Source organism: Falco biarmicus, chromosome 16, assembly GCF_023638135.1.
Source record: "Falco biarmicus isolate bFalBia1 chromosome 16, bFalBia1.pri, whole genome shotgun sequence".
In the NCBI taxonomy this organism is placed as follows: domain Eukaryota; kingdom Metazoa; phylum Chordata; class Aves; order Falconiformes; family Falconidae; genus Falco; species Falco biarmicus.
The window spans coordinates 1,745,932-1,770,763 of NC_079303.1; the positions used below are offsets into that span (position 1 = coordinate 1,745,932).

The 24,832-nt window shown below is 64.2% G+C and overlaps 3 protein-coding genes across 3 annotated transcripts; 2 read left to right on the forward strand and 1 right to left on the reverse strand.

Annotated features, from left to right (window-relative positions):
• The first annotated feature begins 574 nt into the window (after positions 1-574).
• Positions 575-4,401, forward strand: LOC130159606 (glutathione S-transferase 2-like). Its single transcript, XM_056361358.1, is given in 9 exon segments — positions 575-711; positions 815-890; positions 1,645-1,709; positions 1,797-1,878; positions 1,963-2,063; positions 2,292-2,387; positions 2,461-2,525; positions 2,527-2,572; positions 3,917-4,401. Coding segments are annotated over 9 exon segments (663 nt in total). The 5' UTR covers positions 575-675; the 3' UTR covers positions 4,013-4,401.
• A 1,280-nt stretch (positions 4,402-5,681) lies between these two features.
• Positions 5,682-8,082, forward strand: LOC130159607 (glutathione S-transferase Mu 1-like). Its single transcript, XM_056361359.1, has 8 exons — positions 5,682-5,813; positions 6,574-6,649; positions 6,757-6,821; positions 6,911-6,992; positions 7,186-7,286; positions 7,446-7,541; positions 7,620-7,730; positions 7,853-8,082. Exons 1-8 carry the CDS (start codon positions 5,781-5,783, stop codon positions 7,946-7,948), a joined length of 660 nt encoding a protein of 219 aa, XP_056217334.1. The 5' UTR covers positions 5,682-5,780; the 3' UTR covers positions 7,949-8,082.
• A 421-nt stretch (positions 8,083-8,503) lies between these two features.
• EPS8L3 (EPS8 like 3) lies at positions 8,504-14,218 on the reverse strand. Its single transcript, XM_056361844.1, has 18 exons — positions 14,143-14,218; positions 13,960-14,033; positions 13,819-13,883; positions 13,554-13,709; positions 12,494-12,643; positions 12,340-12,416; positions 11,691-11,827; positions 11,516-11,589; positions 11,306-11,417; positions 11,153-11,217; positions 10,448-10,522; positions 10,189-10,337; positions 9,858-10,070; positions 9,670-9,760; positions 9,412-9,534; positions 9,236-9,315; positions 8,988-9,120; positions 8,504-8,904 (listed from the first exon to the last, which is right to left on the reverse strand). Exons 1-18 carry the CDS (start codon positions 14,181-14,183, stop codon positions 8,887-8,889), a joined length of 1,833 nt encoding a protein of 610 aa, XP_056217819.1. The 5' UTR covers positions 14,184-14,218; the 3' UTR covers positions 8,504-8,886.
• Positions 14,219-24,832: the final 10,614 nt, after the last annotated feature.

Genomic DNA, 24,832 nt, shown 5'->3' on the forward strand with positions numbered 1-24,832 from the left:
GCCCAGGGGACATGGGGTGCTGTCTGGAGGGGTCGGTACCTGGCGGAGGATGCTCCATCCTCCTCATCACCTCAGGGAGGAAGGCAGAGGGGCCGGGGGAGGTGACATCTGTCCCTATCCCCCATGCTCCCAGGAGCTGTTTGTGGCCCGGATCGGGCTGGATGAGGCTTCTCCTTCCCGGTGGGGTGTTACCCTGTCCCCGTCCCCCCGTCCCCCCATCCCGGTCCTTCCTCCCACCATGGTCCGGAGCTGGTGGCCAGCGCTCCCAGGAAAACATGATGGCGACCATGAAAAAAAAGGAAAAAGTTAAAAAACCCCCACAAACGACCAAGCATGAAAAATAAAGTATTTAAGTAAAATACTTCAATTTAAGCGTGGTGGTGGTGGTGGGGGGGGTTGTGGTAGGAAGTATCGTGGCCCCAGAGGGAAACTGAGGCAGCAGGAGGGTGGCCCCATAGGTGGTCACCATAGGGTTGTGTGTCCTCCCCGATGGCTTGGCTTTGGGGATGGGGGGGTCCCCACAGTGAGGGGGGTGGGGGATCCTGGGCGGCGGGTGGCTGGCAGGACACCGTGGCACCCTGCCTGCGCCCGGTCACGGGAGCAGAAAGGGGAGGGGCCCAGCACCTTTGCCCCGTTCCCATCCGTCTCCCTGCAGAGCTGGAGCTGGGTGCCGCCATGGTGGTCACTCTGGGATACTGGGACATCCGTGGGGTGAGTGGGGGGGGTTGGGGTGAGGGTCCCAGTGTGTGGGGGGTCCTGGGGAGCACAGGGGGGGTGTTGGTGGGTGCTGACGGTGGGTGCTGTGTCCCCCCAGCTCGCCCATGCCATCCGCCTGCTGCTGGAGTACACGGAGACCCCCTACCAGGAGAGGCAGTACCGGCCCGGCCCCGGTGAGGGGGGCAACCAGGGACCACCCCCCCGTGTCCCCTCACCCCCCGCGTCCTCATCACCCGGGTTCGTGCTGTGTCAGAAACCGGCTGGGGAGGAGACCCCCTCCCTGTTCCGCAGGGTGACAGCGCAGCCTGTCCTTCTGCCCCCCTCCCCCCAGCTCTGGGGGGGCACCCCTGCCCCCTCCCCACCCTGGACCTCGCCCCCTGCTCAGGTCCCCCCTTACCTGCCCAGGGTGCCTGGGATGGGGGGGGGGGGGGCACACATGGCTGCTCCTGGGGTGCAGCAGAGACCCCCCTGCTGCACACTCCCCCCCTCCCCCAAATTTGCTGTGGGTGCGATGATGGGTGCCTGGGGGGGTACCCCTGCCCTCTCCCCACCCTGGACTTTGACCCCTGCTCAGCGCCCCCCTTACCTGCCCAGGGTGCTTGGGACGGGGGGGGGGTACATGTGGTTGCTCCTGGGGTGCAGCAGAGACCCCCCCCTGCTGCACGCTCCCCCCCCCCCCCCGAATTTGCTGTGGGTGCAAGGGGGGGGTACCCCCTGCCCCCTCCCCACCCTGGACCTCGCCCCCTGCTCAGGCCCCCCCCTTACCTGCCCAGGGTGCTTGGGATGGGGGGGTACATGTGGCTGCTCCTGGGGTGCAGCAGAGACCCCCCCTGCTGCACACTCCCCCCCCCCCCCCCGAATTTGCTGTGGGTGCAATGATGGGTGCCTGGGGGTGTCCCCCCACCCCATCTCTCTGCCCTCCCCCAGCTCCTGACTTTGACCCAAGTGACTGGACCAACGAGAAGGAGAAACTGGGCCTCGACTTCCCCAACGTAGGTGATGGACAGGGAATTGGGGGGTGGGCAGGGGCTGGGGGGGCACCACAGCTGACTCCCCCCTATGCCTCCCCCCCCCCCCAGCTACCCTATCTCATCGATGGCCCCACCAAGTTGACGCAGAGCAACGCCATCCTGCGCTACATCGCCCGCAAGCACAAGATGTGTGAGTGATGGACGTGGGGGGGGGGGTCCCAGCACCAAGGGGGGGTCTCTGGGGTGGAGGGGCTGATGTGTCTCCATCCCGCAGGTGGTGAGACGGAGGAGGAGATGCTGCGCGTGGACATGCTGGAGAACCAGCTCATGGATTTACGGATGAGCTTCGCCCGGCTGTGCTACAACCCCGACTTCGTGAGTACTCCCGTGGGGGGGGGGGGCACAGGGGGACGGCCCCCCACCCCTGGCCACCAGGGTCTTGTCCCCAACCCCACTGGGGACAAGGGGAATCAAGGTGGCCAGCATGGGGGGTGCGCTGGGTGCATCCCTGGCCTGGCTGCAGTCAGGGGGGGATGCCCCCGGGTGCTGGGGGAGTTGGGGGGGCAGCCCCCACCCCAGCTTTGCCCCCCCCCCCCTTCCCAGGAGAAGCTGAAGCCAGCGTACCTGGAGCAGCTGCCGGGAAAACTGCGGGAGCTGTCGCGGTTCCTGGGCTCCCGGCCGTGGTTTGCAGGGCAGAAGGTAGGTGGGGGGTGCTGGGGGGTTTGGGGGGGTCCTGTGGGGGCTGACCCCTCTGTCACACCCGCCCCCCCAGCTCACCTTCGTGGACTTCTTGGCGTATGACGTGCTGGACCAGCACCGCATGTTCGTCCCCGAGTGCCCCTGAGCTGCAGGGCAACCTGGGCCAGTTCCTGCAGCACTTCGAGGTGAGTGGGGACACGCGGGGACACCCCACTGTCACCGTCCCCGACACCCTGCTGTCACCCACCCCCGACACCCCACTGTCCCCAGCACTATCTGTAGCACCCCAGTGTCCCTGGCCCCATCCTGGGACTCTGGTGTCCCCATCTCTGCCCCAACACCCTGGGGTCCCTGTCCCCATCTCCAACACCCCAGTGTTCCCACCCCTGTCCCCAACACCTTGGGGTCCTTGTCCCCATCCCTAACATCCCGGTGTCCCTGTATCTGTCCCCATCCCTAACACCCTAGTGTCCCTATCCCTGTCCCTGACACCTGGGGTCCCCATCCCCACCCCGACACCCCGGTGTCCCTGTCCCCATCCCTGAAATTCTGGTGTCCCCAACCCCATCCCTGACACCCTGGTGTCCCCATCCCCGATACCTTGGGGTCCCCATCCCCACCCTGACACCCCGGTGTCCCTGTTCCTATCCCTGACACCCCGGGGTCCCTGTCCCCATCCCCATCCCTGACACTCCCCATCCCTACCCCTGACACCCGGTACCCCTGTCCCCATCCCTGAAACTGTGGTGTCCCCATCCCTGACACCTCGGGGTCCCTGTCCCCATCTCTGAAACTCTGGTGTCCCCAACCCCATCCCTGACACCCTGGTGTCCCTGTCCCCATCCCTGACACCCCGGGGTCCCTGTCCCCATCCCCATCCCTGACATCCTGGTGTCCCCATCCCCACCCCAGACATTCCAGTGTCCCTGTCCCCATCCCCATCCCTGACACCCCAGGGTCCCTGTCCCCATCCCCATCCCTGACATCCTGGTGTCCCCATCCCCACCCCAGACATTCCAGTGTCCCTGTCCCTATCCCCATCCCTGACATCCTGGTGTCCCCATCCCCATCCCTGACACCCTGGGGTCCCCGTCCCCATCCCTGACACCCCGGGGTCCCTGTCCCCATCCCCATCCCTGACATCCTGGTGTCCCCATCCCCATCCCTGACACCCCAGGGTCCCTGTCCCCATCCCCATCCCTGACACCCTGGGGTCCCTGTCCCCATCCCTGACACCCCGGGGTCCCTGTCCCCATCCCTGACACCCTGGGGTCCCTGTCCCCATCCCTGACATCCTGGTGTCCCCATCCCCACCCCAGACATTCCAGTGTCCCTGTCCCCATCCCCATCCCTGACACCCTGGGGTCTCTGGCCCCATCCCCAACCCTGACACCCCGGGGTCCCTGTCCCCATCCCCATCCCTGACACCCTGGGGTCTCTGTCCCCATCCCCATCCCTGACACCCTGGGGTCCCTGTCCCCATCCCTGACACCCCGGGGTCCCTGTCCCCATCCCATTCCTCCCCGCAGGCTCTAGAGAAGATCTCCGCTTACATGCGGTCGGGGCGCTTCATGAAGTCCCCCATTTTCTGGCGCACGGCGCAGTGGTGCAACACCAAGGAGTGAGCGGGGTGTCCCCCCGTGTCCCCCCCGCCCCCCCGTGCTCCCCTCGCACCCCCCTCCCACACCCCCAGCCCCCTCCCCTGTTGAATAAGTTGCGGGGGTGGGGGGTGGGGGCTCCCCCTTGTCCAGCTGCTGTGATGAGCATGGAATCATAGAATCGTGGGAATGTAGAGTTGTGGAATCGTGGAATCGTGGAATTGTGGAATCATGGAGTTGTGGAATTGTGGAATCATGGAGTTATAGAATTGTGGAATTGTATAATTGTGGGATTGTGGAATCATGGAATCGTGGAATTGTGGAATTGTAAGTTTGTGGAATCGTGGAATTGTAGAATTGTGGGATTGTAGAATCGTGGAATCATGGAATTGTGGAATCATGGAATTGTATAACTGTGGAATTGTGGAATCGTAGAATCATGGAATCATGGAATTGTGGAATTGTGGCATCACTGAGGTTGGAGAAGACCTTTAAGATCGCCGGCTCCAGCCACTAACCCAGCACAGCCAAGGCCACCACTAACCCATGTCCCCAAGTGCCACATCTCAGTGTCTTTTAAATCCCTGGGGGATGGTGACACCCCCCTGCCCCCCCAGCAACCTGTCCGAACCCACCGGGCAGGCACACTTGGGTGGGTTTTGCTAATAATGGAACGGGATAAATAAGCTGTAATTTATTTTTTTTTTGGGGGGGGGTTTACATTGTGGAACACCCCCAGCTTTGCACAGCCCTGACCATCCTGCCGGGGGCTGCGGGGACCCCCGCCTTGTGGGGGGATCCCCCATCTTCTGGGGGTGACTCCTGGGGGGTAATGGAAGAGGGGGCTATTGGACCCTCCTGCACCCTGGGGTGGGGGGAGGCCATTCCCACATGCCCCCCCTCCCCACATAATGGGGACCCCCATGGGGGATGTGGGCCCCCCAAATAATGAGGCCTCCATGCAAATTAGGGGCTTGAAAGGGGGGACACCCGTGCCGCTTGAGGGGGGGGTCACAGAGACACTCGTGCCCCCCCAGGATAAGACAGTGCCTATGCAGACAGGGGGGGCTGCTCCCCAAAGCCAAGGGGACCCCCATGCAGTCCGAGGGGCTTCAAGGGAGGATTCGTGCCCCTCCCCAAAATAAAGGGGACCACATACAGCTTGGGGATGCAAAGGCGGCATCATCATCCCCCCCCCCTCGATGAATATTGGGGGGGTCATGGGGAGGCCCATGCCCTTCCCAGGACTAGGGGACCCCAATACAGACTGCCCCCCCCCCCCCCCCCAGGATAAGGGGGACTGCCCATGCACCCTGGGTGATCCAAGGGGGGGTACTCATGCACCCCCCCCAGGTAAGGGGGACCCCTATGCCATCGGGGGGCCACAGACCCCCGGGGTAAGGGGGACTGCCATGCACACCGTGGGGCTCAAGGGGGGGCAGCATGTATCTTGGATGGGTTGCAAGGGGGGGTCCCATGCCCCCAGGATAAGAGGGATCCCACACGGACTGGGGGGGCTGCTCCCCAAAGCGGGGGTGGGGGCGCACCCCAGGATAAGGGGTCCCCAGGGACCCTGGAGGCAGCTCAGAGCCCCCCCCCGTAACCCGGGGGGGGGGGGGGGGCGCACAGGGGACACGACTCCACCCACCCCCAGCCACATCCAGCGCTGTCTCCCGCTAAGCCCCGCCCCGCCGCGCCCCGCCCCGTTAAGCCCCGCCCCCAACGCGAGGAAGGGGCGGGGCGGGGCCGCGGTCACGCGGAGGGGGGCGGGGCAGAGGGAGCGGCGCGTGCGGCCATGGCGGTGTTGGGCTACTGGGACATCCGCGGCGTGAGCGTGGGGCTGGGGGGGGGGGAACGGTCTGACCCCCCAGCGTGGGCTCCCCCCTGTTCCTGGGGGGGCTCTGGGGGTTCCCCTGCTCCCGGGGGGGACGACTGAGGGGGGGTCTTTCTGCTTCTGGAGGGGGCTGGGTGATCCCTTGCCCTTGGGAGGGGGCTGGGGGGTCTCTCTGCTTCTGGGAGGGAGCTGTGGGGGTCCTCTGCCCCCGGGGGGGTGTCTGTCTGCTCCTGGGGGTGGGCTGTGGGGGTCCCCTTGGTCTTGGGAGGGGGCTGGGGGGTCTCTCTGCTCCTGGGGGGAGAGCTGGGGGGGTCCCCTTGGTCTTAGGAGGGGGCGGGGGGGGGGGTTCGCTGCTCCTTAGGGGGGATATGGGGGTCCTCTTGGTCTTGGGAGGGGGCTGGGGGGGTCTCTCTGCTTCTGGGAGGGAGCTGTGGGGGTCCCCTGCTCCCGGGGAGGGGTGTGTCTTTCTGCTCCTTTAGGGGGGATATGGGGGTCCCCTTGGTCTTGGGAGGGGGGCTGGGGGGGTCTCTCTGCTCCTGGGGGGCGAGCTGGGGGGCGTCCCCTTGGTCTTGGAGGGGATGTTGTTTTGGGGGGAACCCAGTGGGTTGTGGGGTCCCCCCTGCCTGTGGGGGGTGGGTGGGTGGACAGACAGATGGGATGTGGCTCATCCTCCTCTGTACCTCAGTTTCCCCATGATGGGGGGGTTGGGGATTTTTTTGGGGTCTCACTGATCCCCGCCCTCCCCCCCCCCCAGCTTGCCCATGCCATCCGCCTGCTGCTGGAGTACACCGAGACGCCCTACGAGGACAAGCTCTACAGTTGTGGGGAAGGTAGGGGGGGGGGCAGGGGGGTCCCCACACCACCCTCAACCTCTCTGGCTTCTGGGGGGGGGGGGGGGGCACAGCATCACCCAACACCCCCCTGTCCCCCCCTCCAGCTCCCGACTACGACAAGAGCCAGTGGATCAATGAGAAGGAGAAGCTGGGGCTGGACTTCCCCAACGTAGGTGGTCTTGAGCGGGGGGTGGCCCTGGGGGTGGGTCCCGGGTGGCCCCATGCCTTGGTGGCCCCATGCCTCGGTGTGTCCCCCAGCTCCCTTACTTCATCGACGGCCCCACCAAGCTGACGCAGAGCAACGCCATCATGCGCTACATCGCCCGCAAACACAAGATGTGTGAGTGCTGCGTAGGCTTGGAGTAGGGATGGAGTAAGGTGGGGTGGGCAGGGATGGGGTGAGGTAGGGTTGGAGTTGGGCTTTGGCGTTTGGATTATGGTTGGAGTTGGAGGTAATTCCGGCTTGGGGTTGGAGTAAGGTTGGAGTTGGGCTGTTGTGGGATGCCCCTGGGTGCTGTGTCCCCATCGCGCAGGCGGTGAGACGGAGGAGGAGATCCTCCGCGTGGACATGCTGGAGAACCAGATCATGGATTTCCGCATGAGCCTGGTGATGGTCTGCTACAACCCCGACTTCGTGAGTGTCCCGGCACTGGGTGACCCGTGCCGGGGGTCCTCCCTGGCCATGCCTTGGGCTGCCCCAGCCTCGAGGACCCCCTGTGGGGAAGGTGCTGTCCGCTGGGGGGGGGGGCAGGGTGCCCAGCCTCCCCCCTCCCACTACCCCTCCCTCCTGCAGGAGAAGCTCAAGCCGGGCTACCTGGAGCAGCTCCCGGGCAAGCTGAAGCTCTTCTCCAACTTCTTGGGGGACAGAAAGTGGTTTGCAGGAGAGAAGGTACAACCGAGACCCTGGAGGGGGGGCAGGGGGGCTGGGCAGGGGGTTTGTCCTCACTGTGTCCCCTCTCCATCCCAGCTCACCTTCGTGGACTTCCTGATGTTCGACGTGCTGGAGCAGAACCGCATCTTTGAGCCCAAGTGCCTGGAGCCCTTCAAGAACCTCAAGGACTTCATGGATCGCTTTGGGGTGAGCGAGGCCACCCTGGCCGTCACCTTCCTGCCCTGGGGAAGGTCCCTGGCCCCCGGGGGCATCCAGAAGTGGGGGGATACCCTGGTGGGAGGGGTCTCTGACATTGCCTTTGCCCCCAGGCCCTGGAGAAGGTGGCTGCCTACATGAAGTCCAGCCGCTTCCTGAAGATGCCCATCAACAACAAGATGGCCAAGTGGGGCAACAAGAAGGAGTAGGGGCTTAGCATGGGGCAAGGGCAGCTGGGGGGTCCTGACCTGGCCCCCCCGGCACCCTCCATTGCAGGGTGGGGTGGGCACAGCTGGTGTGAAGCCCCCCAAGACAATAAAGTGCTTTAGATGTGGCACCCTGAGCCCCCGCCCCAAGTACTGTGGTGCTGGGGAGTGGTGGTGGGGGGCGCTGAGCTTGCCCCTCGCCCATCGTGGGGAGGCTGGTGGGTGTGGGGGTGTCATCCACCGCCCCAGCCCCCCGCCTTGGCTTGGCTGGGGTTTGGGGGGGCATGAGCGCAGCCCTGTGCTGTCCCCAGGGCCCCCCCCATGCTCCGTGGGAAGGGAGCCCTGCTCATTAGCACATTCCTGCCGCTAATGAGGCTGCTTTGACAAAGGGGCGGGGAGGGGGGGGCTTGGTACCCTGCCACCCCCCCACGGTGCAGAGCAGGGTGAGCTGGGGACAGCCCTGTCCCTTGGGCCCCTCGCTGCCACCAACCTCTGCACACGCGGGGGGGTGCCCAGGATGGGGACCTGGGGGTGTCCCTTGCAGGGCCCCCAGGGGGGTGGCACACCGTGGCCCCCTCCCTGCCCCAGTGGGGTGGCCCCCTTGCAGACCCTGGTTCTGTCACTCTTTATTTTCCACAGCCATCGCTACACATTTTGAGGGGTGCACACCCGTTGCCCGCCCCCCCCCCCCCCCCACTTTCCCTGGGGGGCCCCAGCAGCGCATCTCCCCGGGGGGAGGCGTGCCCTCTGGTGCAGCAGGGGGGGCTCCCAGCAGCCTTGTGCCATCGGTGGTTTTGGGGGTGACATGTCCCCTAACCCCCAAGGCTCTCAGTCTTGGGGGGGCCAGGTGGGTTGGGGGTGTGGGGTCCCCCCCCCGGGTCCTGCAGTGCCTGGGGTGCTCCATCCTGTGGGGTGCGTGGTGGGGACAGCAGCGCGGTGGCTCAATCCCTGGGGTCCATCTGCAGAGGAGGGGAAGGGTGATGGGTGGGGGGGAGCACTGGGGAGGGGGTGGGGGTGGGGCGTGGGGCTGGGGGTCCCTTACCCCCAGGGATGTCCTGGCGGAGGAGAGCTTGAAGAGGACTCGCCGCCACTCCTCGGGGCAGACGGCTTGCAGCTCCGCCGGGCTCATCTGCAGCAGCTGGGACCCCGTCAGCACCCCCAGGCACCGCACTGTGCTGTGGTGTACGATGGACAAAGGGGTGAGCGGGGCTTCCTCCCCCCGTCGTCCGTCCCCCCCCCCCCCCCCCCAAATGGAGCCACATGGGTTGGGGGGCTCAAGGATCCACCTACATCCGTGAGAAGCCCTTGTCCTTCAGCCAGGCTGTGACCTCCGCCGGTGAGGAGTTGGGGTGCAGGTTGGGGGGGCTGTCCTGGGGAGGGGGACAAGGGGAGGGGGCAGCAGCGGGGTAGCCCCCTGTCACCTCTTCCTGGTAGTGTGGTGCAGGGAGGGCAGAGGGGACACCCACCTGGCTGGCACTGTCTCCCCCCCTGTGCCCCTGCCCCAGGGGCTCCACGATGTTGCTGGGGACGTAGCCCTTGTCCCCCCAGCCATTCTGCACCAGCCACCACTTGTTCCGCTGGTCCAGGACCTAAGGTGTGTGGTGATGGGAGGGGGGGCAGCACTCTGCTGTCACCCCCTTCCAGGACCCCCAGCAGGCAGGGTGGGGGTCCCAGAGGCATCCTCCCCAGGAGCACCCATAGTGGGGGACGCCCCCGGGTTCTACCTGCAGCGTGTCCCCCACCCTGACGCTCAGCTCCTGCGGGTTCCTGCCCTGAAACTCATACAGGGCTTGGACCAGCCCCTGGGCAGGGAGGGGGGCCCTGGAGATGGGGGGGGGGTGGGATCAGCATCCAGCCAGAGGCCAAATCCTGCCCCAGCCCTCAGCATCTGCAGGGCAGAGGGAGCACTTACGCTTGGCCGGGACTGTCCCTCCGGCCGGCGAGCGGTGACTGCGCGGGGAGCAGAGAGGGGGTCGCGTGTTGAGAGTGACTTGGGGAAACTGAGGCAGGTGGCGGGAGGTCCTGCCCCCCCCCGAGCTGTACCTGCTCCATGGGAGGGGGCAGCCACCCATCCGAGAAGACCGGGATGTAGTGGGGCACCAGGTTGCCGTTGGGGTACTCTGCCCTGCAACGGGCAGGGGGAGAGCCAAGGTGGGTGCTGTGACCCTCCCCCACCCCGTCCAAGGCTAGACACACCCCACACCCCCTTTTGGTGCTGGGGGATGGGGGGGGTTGCCCCCCACCTGGGCTTGTTCCAGGCGATGCCCAGGGTCTTCCAGGTGCGGTGGTGGTCCTGGTGCAGGGTCTTCTCCAGCAGCTCCAGCGCCTCCGGCAGCAGCAGCGGCGCCTCCACGGCCGCGGGCAGGCTGGGGCTGGGGCAGTGCTGCAGCACCTGGGGCGGGCAGTCAGTGCCCCCCGCGGGGGGGGATGGGCTGACCCCTCCCCCCCACCCCTCCCCCGCTCACCCCTTTGCGGGGGACACCCGAGTCGGGGGGCACTCACGAAGGAGAGGGCCGTGAAGATGAGGTGCAGCAGCTGGGAGGGGTCCGGGTCCCGCACGTGCTGGTGGGTCCGGCCCTGCGTGGAGGGGGGAGAGGGTGTCCCCAGGCAGCCCCCCCATCCCCAGGCAGCCCCCCCCCGTCCCCATGCAGCCCCTCTGTCCCCAAGTACCCCCCCCATCCCCATGCAATCTCCTTTTTCCCAAACAACCCCCCCCATCCACTTGCAGCATCCCCCCACCCCCAGGCGCCCCCTCTCCGTCCCCACGCCGACCCCCTGTCTCCACGTCGCCCCCCATCCCCAAGGCCCCTTGTCCCCAAGTACCCCCCTGTCCCCACGCAGTCCCCTTTTTCCCAGGTAGTCCCCCCCATCCCCACGCAGATCCCCCATCTCCATGCAGATTCCCCTGTTCCCAGGTGCCCCCCATCGCCACGCAGCCCCCCCCATCCCCAAGGCCTCTCACCTGCATGCAGCCCCTCTGTCCCCAAGTACCCCCCTGTCCCCATGAAGTCCCCTTTTTCCTACGCAGCCCCCCATCCCCATGTACCCCCCTATCCCTGTGCAATCCCCCTTTTCCCACACAGCCCCCCCATCCCCACACTCCTCTCCCAGCAGTGCAGCACCCAGGGACCCCCCCGGGGGTGCCCACTAGCCGGGGGGGTGCGGGGGGGGGGGGGGTGGTGTCACATCCAGCCCACCAGGACCTACCAGTAGGTTGAGGCCATATTTCACCTTCTGGAAAAACTCTGTGTAGTCACCCTTGGAGGGCAGAGCTGGGGGCAGAGGAGGGGCTGGCACCAGGCTGGGACCCCTGGATGGGACCCCCACCCCCCCTGGCACACAGCCCCCCCCCCTCACCACCTTTCTTCTTCATCTTCTTCTTCTTGCCGTTGGCGGTGCCGTCCATGCCCAGGGCTGTCTTCAGCTGGACCATGAAGAGGTCCAAGTCGCTCAGCACGTGGTTAAGGACCTCCTGCAGGAGCAGGATGGGACCCGGTAGGTGCTGGCTTGGTTGGGGGGGGGGCTCAGCTGTCCCCACCGGAGCTGGGGTGGCTGTGAGGTGGCACTTACAACATCGCGGTCCACGCTGGACATGACCTGGCCGGGGGGGTCAGTCCGTGGCATCCGCTGGGTGTCCACCGAGCCTGGGGATGGCAGAGGGTCCCAGCTCCGCTGCCTGCCCCCCGCCCCCCACCCCGCTCCTGGGGAAACTGAGGCACACTGCACCCCCCACCCACAGACTCACTGTAGTCCGAGGAGGGCAGCCCACGCTGGGGGGGCGCGTGGAAGTCGGGCTCGGGGGTCTCTGCCCACCGATTTGGGGCCACGTAGGGACCCTGCGCGTATGGGGGGGGCAGGCTCGGCGGCGAGTCCAGGCTGCTCCTGGGAGAGGAGGGATGGGGAGGGGGGGGCTGAGCCGGGGGGTGGGGTACGGAGTGATGGGGGGGTGTCTGTGGGGTGGTGGGGTGGGAGGGGGATCTGAGCCCAAGGGTGGGGTATGGGGGTCTGTGCCTGAGGGTTTGGGGGAGGAGGTGGGGGGCTGAGCCTGGGGGGGGGGCGGCTGTGCCCATGGGGATGAGGGGAGACTGAGCCCAGGGGTGGGGTGCAGGTGTGGGAGGGGTCCGTGCCCATGGGGACGGAGTGGGAGGGGGGCTGAGCCAAGAGCTGGGGTACTAGGGCAAAAGGGGGGGGGGGTGTCCACTCCCTGGGAAAGTGTGGGGGGATCTCTGCCAAGGGGGGGAGCAGGCAGAAGGGGGTCTGTGCCCCCAGGGAGGGACTCTTTGGGGGATGTGGGGGCAGCATGGGCTTATCCCCCACCCCCAGGGAGACCCCCACAGACACCCCCACCCCCCCCAATTTGGGGGGAGGGGGCAAACAACCACGCGCCCCCGTACCTGTGCCCATATTGACTCCTCTGCTCCTCCTTCCACCGCTTCACCAGCTTCTCCAGGCTGCTCTTCAGCGTCTCTGCCTGGCACAGACCCACCACCATCAACCCCCCCACCCCGGGGTGCTGCCCCCCGCCCCTTACCCACCCTCAGGGCTCACCCCCAGATGCTGGCACTGGAAGAGGAGGACGCTGGTCCCCGGGGGGTTCCGCTCCCGCACGCTGATGGCCAAGACCGAGTCGTAGCCGCAGCCGCCCAGCATGGCCGAGCAGCCCTGCACGCTGCCCAGCGGGTAAGTGTCCACCTCCTCCTGGCCGGGGGGAAACGGGGGGCTCAGCCCCCCCAGAGTGGCTAGGGGGAGGGAAGGGCTAAGGGGATGCAAGGGTTAAAGGGGGGGCTAGGGCGTGGGAGGCCTGTAGGGTTGTGGGGTGTTAAGGGTTAATGGGGATGGAGGTGTTATGGGGGGGTACAGCCAGGGGAATGCCAGGTTTTTGGGGGTGCTGTCTTAGGGGGGTGCATGGGGTGGTATTGGGGGGGCAGCAGGGTTATGGGGGTGCCAGAGCTGGGGGACAACAGGGTTGTGGGGGTGCCAGGGGGTGCCAGAGCTGGGGGACAACAGGGTTGTGGGGGTGCCGGGGTTGTGGGGGTGCCAGAGCTGGGGGGCAGCAGGGTTGTGGGGGTGCCAGAGCTGGGGGGAAGCAGGATTATGGGGGTGCCAGAGCTGGGGGCAACAGGGTTATGGGGGTGCCAGGGTTGTGGTTGGGGCCGGAGCCAAGGGGGTGCCAGACCTGTGGCAGTGCGAAGTGCGGGGGGTGCCAGGGTTATGGGGGTGCCATAGCTGGGGCAACACCAGGTTTTGGGGGGTTTGGGTCCAGGGCAGGTGTCAAGGTGGGTGCTGTGGCCAGGGGGTGCCAGGGCTACGGGTGCAGGGGGCGTGCCAGCACTGGGGGGGTGTCGGAAGGGTGATGTGCATGTGGGGGTGAAGGGGGGTACCGGGATTAATGGGGTGCTATGGCTGGAGCGGGTGTCAGGGCCAGGGGGGTGCGAGGCCCATTGCGGGGGGGGCACCAGGGTTATGGGGTGCCAGAGCTGCTGGGGGTGCCACAGCTGGGGGAACACCCGATTTATGGGGGCGCTGGGTGCAGAGTGGGTGCCATGGCCAAGCTGGGTGCCCTGACCAGGGGGTACCAGACTTTGGGGGTGCCCTGGCCAGGGGGTACCTTGCTCTCTACATCCCTCAGCACCAGTTCCTGGTCCTTGACTTGCAGGATGAGGTCCTGCCCCCAGACCCGTCCCTGAGCCTCCAGCACCTTCAGGTGCTCCAGGCAGTCATCGGCGCTGCGGATGTCCCTCTCCAGGCGCACTGTGAGCAGGTGCTGAGGGGGACATGGGTGGCACCGGGTGCCCTGTTGTCACCCCCTGCTCTGCGAACTGGGGGCACCCAGGCAAGGCTGGGGGGCTCGGGGCAGTTTGGGGGTGTCCTACCTCAACGTGGTGCTGGAAATCGCTTTGGGGCTTGAGCAGGGTCTGGCTGTAGTCCTTGCGCTGGTCTGGGGGGCACGAAGGGTCAGGGGAGGGGACAAGTGGGGGACGGGGGGGGGGGGTTGGGGGGAAGCCCTCACTCACTGTAGATGCTTTTCCCACTGGGGCGGGCGAAGCTGTTGGACCGTGGAAGGGGGGAGCTGCTGTCGTATTCGCTGCTGGATGGACGGAGGGACGGACCTTTGTGCCCTGCAGCGTGGTCCCCTCTCCCCACCCAGCCCTTGGGGGTCCCCAAGGTGGGGACACCCCCACCCTGCTGGTACTCACCGGGATGGGAACTTGTCCCAGCACCTGAAGGGGTCTCCCATCTTGCCGGGGGCAGTGAGGGTGCCTCGCTTCTGCTCTGGGGTCCTGGGCTGGGCATGGTACCCTGTGTCACCCCCAGTGTGTCCCCAACCACCTGGGGCCCCTGCCACGCCATCCACCACCCCCAGGACGGTGGCATCGCCCCGGTCCCCCACAACCCCCACCCCTGCCCACCCATCCACCCCATCCCAGCCTTGTGGGGCTCACCCAGCAGCTGGACCCCCCCCACACCGTGTCACCAGCTGGGGTCCCTGTCCCGGGGTGCCCCTGCTCACCCCAATCCCGGTGCTGTTGGCCGAGCCGCCCAGGGCTGGGAAGCTCGCAGCGGAGGGTGGCACGGGTGGGGGCAGGGGCTTGACGTCGGCACCGCACCCGCCTGCTCTTTGCCCCATGGCATCTGCTTCGAGGCGAGGGGGGGGATGGGGGGGACAACCAGCTGGCACAGCCAGCATCACCCCGGGGTGCCCACCCTGTGGCTGGGCTTGCTCGCCTCGGGGGCACCCAGGTGGGACTGCAGCCCGGAGCGGGCAGGGTGCCCCCCCCACCCCGCCCCGAGCCCCTCCTGGGGCTGAGCATTGGCGACATCCCTCATAGCAGCACCCAACCCTCTGTCCCACAGACCTCTGTGCCCGTGCCCGGCGGGTAACCCTGGGCTCGCCCCGAAAGTTGGTTGCCGCTGGGAAAACGCTTCCAGGGTGGTTTGTGCCAAGGAAAGGGACGGATCCGGTGTGCGGGTCCATGGTGGCAGCAGGGTCACTGTCCCCTGTGCCGTGGAGTCACCCCTGGCCCTGGGTGCTCAGCACCGTTCCATCCCGCAGGGTCCCTTTGCAGGATCCATCCCTTGGCACCCCATGGGCATCGGGGAGACCTTTAGCCCCACTCTGTCCCCCTGAGCTGGGGACACCCGGGTGGCCACGGTGTGGTTGGCACTGACTGGGGTTGTGTCCGTGAGACCAGGGGGACCCCCCTGTCCCTCCTCCCCCAGCACGGCGAGGAGGGTTTGGGTTCCTTTTGAGCCTTTTGACTTCTCTGGGCTGGTCCTGGTGAGCTTGGGGTGTGTGTGGGGGTGATGGGTCAGCTGGGCTGTGGTGGCTGTGTCCCCAAGGGCATTGCTGGCTCTGCGGGGTCCCATTCGTGCCCCCACAGCCCGTCACATCCTGGATGACCCTCTCTCTCCGTTTTCTTTCCAGGTTTTTGGGCCAAACTGGCCCCACCTCAGAAAGACCCCAGCATCAATCCGCACTCCAGAGTGTCACCCAGAGCAGGTGGTGACACCCTTTGGGGGTGTTTGGGGACCATCAGTGCACAGGTAATAGCAGAACAGAGGGGTAAAGGTGAAGGGGGGGCTGAGAAAGACCCCAGGGAGCGGGGAGGGGGTGTAGGGGTTGGGTTTATGCCTCAGTTTCCCCATTTCAGGGAGGGACAGGGTGCAGTCCCCAGCGGCGGCCACCAGAGGGCAGTACGTCCCCACGTCGCCCCGTCCTCCGCTGGGGGCCCCCACCAGATGTGCAGCCCCCCCCCCCCCCCATACACAGAGCCCCAGATGTGCCTGGTACCACCCACCCCAGCAGGGTCGCTGGTGCTGTGGACAGTTGGGGGACACTTCTCGAGGTGGGGGCACAAGTGGCGGCCTGCTTTGTGGGGGGTGTGGGGTTAGAGTCCCCCAATAGCTCAGCGCTGCCCCTCCCCCAGCCCCAGTGGACATACTGCTGTGGAAGGGAACTGGGGGGGGGGGGCATCTCCTGCCATGGTCCCCTTGTCCCTTTCTCCCTAGGGACTGTGCACCCTGCCTGTGTGTGTGTGGGGGGGGGGCTTCAGAGTGGTTTGGGGAGGAAAGTGGGGGGATCTCTTGGTCTGTGGGCCAAAATGCCCCCCCAAGATCCCTTCCCCGGGGGTCCTGTCCTGCTCGGGCCTGGTATTTGGGATCCATTTGGGACGGTGAATGCTGCCTGGCTGGAGGGTGCTTGTCTCCGTGCTGCTCCCCAGTTCACCCAGTACCACTCACCAGCCAGCGGCTGGGCCACACTGGGGTGCAGTGCCCCCACAGCACCCCTCCCCAGCACCCTGTGGGGAGCCAGTCTGCCCAGCACCCCTTACTGGGGAGTCATGGGGGCAGGGAACTGGGGTGCCACAGCATCCACATCTCCAGCTCTACTGGCTCCCCACATCGCCCAGTGCTCCCAGTTGCCTGCATCCTTCCCGGTGACCATCCCCAGAACCGGGATGGCCTCGAAGGTGTGATGAGCTGCAAGGAGAAAGCAAAGTCCCTGTGACAAGGACAACAAACCCCATCAGGCACTCGTTAACTGGGGACGCTGGTGGCACTGGCTCATCCCCGGGTTGCGCACCCTGGGGGTGGCACTGGCCACCCCAAGTTCTCCCTGCACCCCAGCCACATCCCAAGGGCTGAGTCAAGGCACCCCAACACCCCCCACCGCAGCCCTGCCGCAAGCTTGGTCGTGCCTCAGTTTCCCAACCACATCCCGCTGCCTGTCCGGGCTTGGCTGCGGTGCGGGGGCGACGCCTGGCCGGAGGATCCGGCTCCTTCCCTGGATCTCCATGGCACTCCCGGCTGTGGGGTGGGCTTGATCCCACCCTGGCAGCACCCACAGCACAGGAGGACCATGGCCCATCCATGCCCACCCCTCTGCAGGGACAGTCTGCTTGCCCTACCCCTTCCCAACTCCAGTCACCCCACTGGGTAAACTGGGAATGGTGCCACTTGCAGAAATGTTATAAAAACTCCGTTTTTATTTTTTTTTCCCCCTTGATTTCTGGCCAGAGGCGACACCTCCCTGCGCAGCCCCAGCCTTGCTGTGCCCCCCCTCATCCTTCCCCAAGCTCAGGAAGTCCCCAGGGGCCACCAACCCCCTTGGGAAGAGCTGGGAAGGGGCTTGGAGGCTTCTCCCCGCCCCCTCCAGCCCGGAGCGATGCCGAAACCTTTTGACATTTCAGGTTTAGAAATCCCCAGCACCAAACGGTGCAGGCAGCGAGCTGACTCCAAACCGCAGCTGTCCTGGGGAGGAAAATGGCCCCGTCCTGCACCCCCTCTTCTGCCCTGTAAAGGTGCTGGGTCGGGAGACACCCACACCCACCAAGGGGACAGCCCTGGGGGACACAGCTTGATGCCATCAGCCACACACCCTGTCCCCACCTGGGGCGCAGGATCGGGCCCTACCCCAGGGGCATCGTGGCTCTGGTGCAGATTTGGGGGGTACCCAGGCAGAGGGGGACCACGGGGCCACCGGTTCCTGGAATTCCCGGTGACACATTGCTCCCAGCCAGGTGCCACCGGGGCCGGAAAGCAGCTGTGGCTCCGGCTGCTGGGTGCCAGCCAGCGGCACAAACCGCTGGCCAGCCTGGATCCGTCCCCACGTCACCCGGGCAGACCGCGGTGTACCCAGACCTGCCACCTAATTGCTGGGGACCAGTGGCTCCCCATCATTTTGGGGACGCCCGGGGAGGGTTTAACCCCTCGGAGGCTGGGAAACTGTGTTGGATCGTTCTCCCTGGGAACGGCACAGCGTGGCACGGCCCCCAGGGTCGGGATGTCCCTCTCGGAGATGCCCAAATCCACAAATCCTGCCCGGCACAGGGTCTCCTTGGTGGTGATGGTGACAAGCTGATGTCCCAACTGTCACAGCGGCCAGGCTCGGATGCTTTTTTAGGGTGACACAGGGAAGAGAAGGAGGGATGTTTGGTGATGCCCCGCTGTCACCCTGCCTCCCCGCATCCTGCTCAGTCTGGCCCTGGTCCGTGGCCACCCTGGCATGCTGTGCCCCATCCCTGCCCGGGGTTTTAGACCCCCCCAGACGAGTGGGGCTGGAGCAGGAGGAGTCCCAGGTGGGTGCTCAGCCCTGGAGGTGCCTGCGGGATGCTCCTGGACCTGGGTCGCATCCTGCCAAGGGGCTTAGGTAACCACCTGGCACGGCCACCGCAGGAGAACATTCCAGTGCTGGAGAGCCACCGCTGGGTCCCCGTCACCCTGCTGGGTCCCTTTACTGTGGGGGCTCGCTGGGGGCTGCGTGTCCCCCTCTGCCACCCCCGGAGGTCCCAGCTCAGTGCCACTGACCCCCTCGCTTCCCGGGAATATCCCTGGAGCCGGGTGCCACGAACTCCGCAGCCATCCTTGCCCTCATTGATCTGGCTTGTGCTGCTGAACCCCATCCCTTCAGTGGAACGGGAAGAAATCTCTGGGGCTTTTCTAGCCGCTTGGCTTTCCAAAATTTCTCCAGGGACATCCCTGAAGGCTTTTCAGGAGCAGCATCCCAGAAGCAAGCCACCTTCTCTGCTTTTGAAACCTCTGCTGATTTTTTTTTTCCCTCTCTCGTTTCTGGGAGGTGCTGGAGAAGGTGCTGTGAGCAGGTGCCCGTGCCCCATGGCTCCTGGCTGAGCGGCAGGAACCCACCTGGAGACCGGGCACCTTCCCACCAGGAGTTTGCTTTGGAGAGGGTGAAATGGGAATGAGCTGCAGGTGCTGCATCACTCAGCTCCCCCAAAACCCCGAGCCGTCATCCCAGCCCACAGATGGGACAGGAGCCTTGTAAAGCCACATATGGGCACATAAAAAGCTTTTTTATCTCCTGGGAAGCAGCTGGCCCCATGGATTTGGCCACAAACCTGCAAAAAAACATCTGGGTTTTGGGGTGAAGAGGGAAAACCGGTGTCCTGTGGTCGCCCCTGCGTGTGCGGGACCCATCCTGCTTCGCTCCCTGCGGTCTCTCATCCCGGCAGCACAGCCCGGGGAATTCCAGAGGTGGTGGGGGCTGAAAGGGCACTGGCAACACATGGGTTTAATTAGAGGTGATGAGGGCATGCAAATGAGCAGGTTACAGCCTGTTGGGGGGTGGCCAGGCCGCTGCAAATCCCTGGAGGCTTTGGAGGTGCTTCTCGGTGGTTCCCATGTTCTGGGTGCTGGGACCGGCTGGGTGTCGGGGTAAGCACCGGCTGGGAGATGTGGCTGGGGATGGGAGAGGGTGATGAGGTGGGGTGGGGAGGTCGGACCCCCAAAATCATCCCTGCCCATGGACGTGTCCCTCTCCGGGATGAGGAAGGGGTCCCTGATGCGCAGAGCGCGGGGAAGCCTGAGCAGCCTGGGGACCCCGGTGAGCCCAAGGAGAGCTTGGAAAGGGGTTTATTCTGCTCCGGTTGTGGTTGTTGGGATGAATTTCCACGTGGGAAGAGCTGCTGTGTCCATTGCCCCTGTGCTGCCCCTCCCTCCTGCTTCCCACCCCCTCCCTCCTCATCATCACTGCCCAAACTGGGGGTGAACCTAACCCGAAAGCTTCCCCACGTGCCCTGCTGGAGCAGCACCATCTCCAGCAGCAGGATCTGACCCTTGGAACTTCCCTCCACACCTAAAAATCCACAAATTCGGGGGTGAGCAGACCTCAGCCACCAAATCCCTCACGCTGGGAGGCTGAGGCACCCAGCTGGGTCTTGGCACAACAGAAAAGAAGCTCGGCAAAGCCCAGGAGCCCCAAATACCCCCTCGAAGAAAATGAGCAGAATTTCTTGCCTGGATGGAGCAGCCAGAGCCGGGCAGGGACCCAAACCCATCACCATTGATCGATGCAGCCTGGGTGTGAGATTTACCTTTAGGTATCAAGCCTGGAGCCACGACGGGAAGGACGATGGGGTCAAGTGGTGCAATCGACTGTGTTTCCAAGGAATCCACATTTTCATCGGCATCTTTCCAGAGGGAGCGATGAAGGTGATGAATGAGGCGACACATGGGTGACAGCAGCACATGATGCTGAGCTGGTCGGGCTGTGGAGAGCGCAACCAAAAAAGGCTGCGAGTGGGTGATGCTGTGGTGGGATGCGATGAGCGGTTCCCTTCCTGAGGTGATGTGCTGCTGAGTCAACGCTCAAAGAGACCTCGTGGGTGGCGGGGATTGATTTGGAAGCCACCCGTGAGGTGGTGGACAGGCAAGGAGCGTGCCGCTGAGCACGGGTTCGTGGTGTCCTGCTTGATGGAGAAACTCCGGAGGAAATTGTGAAAGGGCGACCAGATGCTGTCTGTGTTGGCCGGTGGGAGATGCGTGGTGAACTGGGTGGGGAGAGCCCATGGCAGGAGGTTCCCAGGGCATCGGATGCCGGGGATTCCTCCTCACGTGCCGTTGGATGCCTTCTCAATGTTTTGGGTCCTTCCTGCTCTCGGGGGTGGGAGCTGGGAAAAAGGTGGTTGCAAAGGGGTGCAGAGCTGGAAAGGAGGCGTTGGAGCAGGTCTAGGAGCTCTATGAGATGACTTAAGCAAAATCCCAACGCTTGCTCCTGCCAGCAGGTAGCACTCCCACACTTGCCCATGGTCCCTGATCCCATGGGAGACATGGGACAGGAGTCCTGGTGCCCCAGGTGCCCCCAGTGCCGCTTCCAGACTGACACCGTTGGGGCTGGGACATAAACAGCGAGTTTTTCCCTTGAAAAGCAACTGTTGCCTGCCAGAAAATGTCATCCCATTGATAAATACTCGGAATGCAAAACGTTTGACCTTCCCTATTGTTTGGCTCCTGTGGGAAGCTGGCCGGGAAGGAGAAACCGTTGGCTCACCCATCCTCTTCAGCCCAGTGCAGCTTCTGCTGGACACCGGGAGGGACGCGTGCCTGGATGCCTTGAGCTTCCAAGACCGTTTGCTGGCCAGCAAGGGGCTGATCGCCTCCTAAATTTGCTCGGCATAAGCTTTTGGAGAAGAGTATCCAAACCTCTGAAGGCTTGGACACCCACCCTTGGTTTTGGCGTGCCTCTGGTCCCTTCCCACCTGCAAGCCCCTGGCAGCACCTTCAGCGTGCATCCAGCAAAAAGTGCCTTTTCCTCCTGGTTTGGAAGGTGTCCGGTGGCTGTGCCACCACTGACCGTGACGAAGGTGAGGGAATAGCAAATCCAGGGGATTCATCGATGGTTTTGAAAATAACCCATCCCTATGAGTCCCTGGGTCCCTCGACAGCAGGGGCTGGAGAAACCAGTAGGGCTGGGAGAGGAGCTGCAAGGCAAAGGGGCTCTGCGTGCCCTGGGGGTGATTTTTGCCATCTGAGCATCTCCCAGCCCTTAGTTGAGCCTCCAAAGTGGCTTTTAAGGGACAAGCAAGAGATGAAGGCCAGGGTCCGTGAAGCTGGGAGATGGTTGATGCCTCCTGAGATGCCTCCAGCAGCTTTCTGGGGTCACAGAGTGAACTGGGTCGTTGCTCACATGGGATGTAGATGGTCCGGGAGGGATGTGGTGGGGCTGAGCTGGGACCTGCAGGTTCAGACCTCCCTGGTCTTCACTGGTCTGGTTGGAGAAACCTTGGCCAAGGCTGGTCAATGGGATAGGAAGGAGCTGGGTGTCTCTGAGCCATCTCAGGGTCTGGCTGATGGAGGTGACAACAGAGGAACTCTCTGGCGAGGGCTCCAGGAGGGGTGCAGGATGCTCATTGGGTCTTTTGGAGGAGGCAGTGGCGAAAGGCTCAGCCCGGGGCGGCAGCTGGAACGGGTCAGGCTCGGAGCCACCCCAGCCCATCAAAAGGGACCTTCTGGCGCCAGCTGCTGAAATCAGGCAATGGCTTAAAAACATCAGCTTGCATTTAAATAAAATAAATAAAATAACAAAGCAGCATGCTTCGAGCTTTCAGGGTGGTGCAAACCAGACATCAAGAGCGCAGACTGCAAAGACCCGGGGCCGTGGGCAGGCTGGGGCAGAGGGAAGCCCTGCTCTGCGGCAGCTTGGGATCCATAAGGGATGCTCCGTACGGCACAGTCCTCGCCATTGCCCTTGCAGCTAGTGGTTTGGTTTTTATTACTTATTTCGTTATTTCTAACTTTCTCCCTTTTGTTTTTCATTTTCGAGCAGCGTCTCGCTGCTCCGGGAAGGACTGAGATACACCCGGCTCCGGCATGCAGGAGGCGGCTGCTTCTCAGAACAGCAGAGATGAGGATTGCAGCTGCTGGGGGGCCTCCTGGGATGCGCAGCACGGGGCTCCGCACCCACCGGCACCCACGGGTGACCCCGCACCAAGAAAAAAGGGCCTTGGGAAGATGCATTTGAGACGAGCCTGGCTCGCCAGAGGGGTTAAAGCTCTGCTCCCGGGAAGAGCCGGCTCTTTTCCAGCCTGAGTACGCCCCACGCTCCTGCCAAAACCTAGCGAAGGCCGTTGCGGGGTTTTTTCGGCTGTAAACAGCGTTGCTGGATGGTGCTGCGCACCCCACGGGGCCAGCACCACTCACACCGGATGGCGTTTTGATAACGTTGGTTAATTAAGAGCTGGCAAGAGGCACTACCCAGATGCTGGCATGAGAACCAGCCATGCAGGAGGCATCGTGTGTGTGGGGGGGTCCTCAGCCACCCCGGCCCCGCTGCTGCTTTGGGGTCACATTTGGCACAAGCCCTGCGAGGGCCGGTGGGGTTTGTGGCCATGGCGAGGACGAGGAGCACCGCGGCAGCGCCGGGCGGTGTGTCTGGCCAAACCATGCTGGCTATTTCCAAATGCCTGTGTGGACCACCCGCCCGGCCCCAAATTTCCAGGGCACGGCAAAGCAGCTGGTTGCATCATGCCGGGGTGGGGGCGGGGAGGGGGATGCTGGCATGGGCCCAAGTCCCCCCGGCCAGCAGCGCAGGCGAGGTGGAGGTGGCCGGAGGGGTTAAATCCCCTCCCTGCTCCCGGGAAGGGCTGGCTCCCTTCCAGCCTGAGTAAGCCCATCACCCTGCCAAAATCCTGCTCGGTGCTGAAGGCCGGTGTGGGGTTTATCTGTCTGAGGAGCAATTCCCGATGCCCAACGCACCAGCTGCAGAGGCACGGAGTGGGGAACTCATCCCAACATAATCTGGCCTTGAGCCGGTTATGCTAGCACCCCAAAATCCTGCAGGATGTGGACCGGGACACCGCCCAGCGCTTGGGGTGCCTGGGCTGGCTCCAGCCTCCCCAGCTCCATCCAGCAGCGCCGGCACAAGCTGAACCGTGATTATTTACAAGAGGGGTGGGAGTTTCGCCTTTGCTTCCCTTTATTTTTAAATTTATTTTTCTTTATTTTGGATTTCTGACTCATCTCGGTCTGTTGCCGGGAGGAAACCGGAATAAAAAGTGCCCCAAATATCATTTGTATCAGCTAAATAAAATCCTCCCCCAAATACTCCGGGAGGAAAGTCAGGCAGCAGCTCCCCGGAGCCGCCCGGGACCCAGAGCCACTTCTCCTTCCCCCGGTCTCATTCCTACGGAGGAGGAAAACTCAATTTTTCCTCTTTTTTTCCAAACCACAGCTGGTTTCTGGCTCGGCAAGCGCAGAGCCAGACCCAGAGCTGCTCACACGCTGGGGGGGCGGAGAGGCGGTGGGTGCTCCCCAGCCCCTGCACCCCGCGGGGTGCCCGCAGGGGTACCCAGCCCCAGCACCCATGGGATGCTCCACTGGGATGCAGCACCCACAGGGCTGCTGAAACAGGGCATGGGTGGGAGCGGGGACGATGCTCTGGAAGGGGTGGGTGTCACATAATGAGGGTGCCCAATTAATACTGGTGCCCAAGAGATGAGGTTGCCCTGTTAGTAATGGCGACCAGTTAATAAGGGTGCCCCAGAGGTGCTGCTGCCCCTGAAATGAGGGTGCCCTTGAGGTGAGGGTGCCCCAGAGGCGATGGTGCCCTGTTAATGTGAGTGCCCCACTAACAAGGGTGCCCAAGAGATGAGGGTGCCCCATTAATAAGGGTGCCTTGGAGACAAGGGCACCCCAGATGTGAGGGTCCCCCATTAATGTGGCTGCCCCATTAATAAGGGTGCCGCAGAGATGCGGGTGCCCCATTAACGAGGGTGTCCCAGATATACTGGTACCCTATTAATATGGGGTGCCCCATTACTAAGGGTGCCATGGAGGTGAGGGTCCCCCATTAATAAGGGTGCCCTGGAGACAAGGGCACCCCAGAGGTGAGGGTCCCCCATTAATATGGGGTGCCCCGTTACTAAGGGTGCCATGGAGGTGAGGGTGCCCAGTGCCTTTCCTCCCTGGAGTGGTTTTGCTGAGTCTCTCCTCGTGAGCTGGGGGCAGGTGGTGGGAAGGTCCCTCGTCCTCTGGCAGGTCCCTTGTCCTTCTGCCAGCCAAGCGTGACTCAGCAGCTGAGCCTGGCTGGAATGTGTGAAGATCAGGGGGAAAACAGCCCAAAAGCAGCGTCCTGGGCGTGTGTGTGGGTGAACTGTGACTCCAGCAGACGAAGCACCCGCCTGGACACCCCCAAAGCCAGCCATCCCCCCCCAGCCCCTCCAGGGGATGGATCTTGCCCCCTGACAGCGGTGCTCCTGCAGTGTGCACAGCCCACAGGAAGGCGGTGGACGCTGGGGAGGCTGAGTTCATCCCCCTCCTCTCCTTCGCCCCAGGAAATCCATCCCCCTGCTCATCCCTGCAGCAAACCTGGAGCCACTTTTCCCTTTCCAAGGGGAAAAAATGGCTTAGCTGATGCTTGGCTGCAACCTGCTCAGCTGCCCTGTGCCAGGTGAGCCCTGGGAGCTGATAGAAACCAGCTGCCAAGCGTTGGTCCTGATACCGGGGAGGATAAATTTGCCTCCCTGCCTCAGCAGAAAGACTTTGGAGGGATGGAGGCAGGTTCTTGGGCATATTCTAATCCCAATCCTAATCTATCTTTTCCCAATTGCAATAGCAGCTCAGGTCCTGCTCACTCCTTGTGCCAGGTGCTGT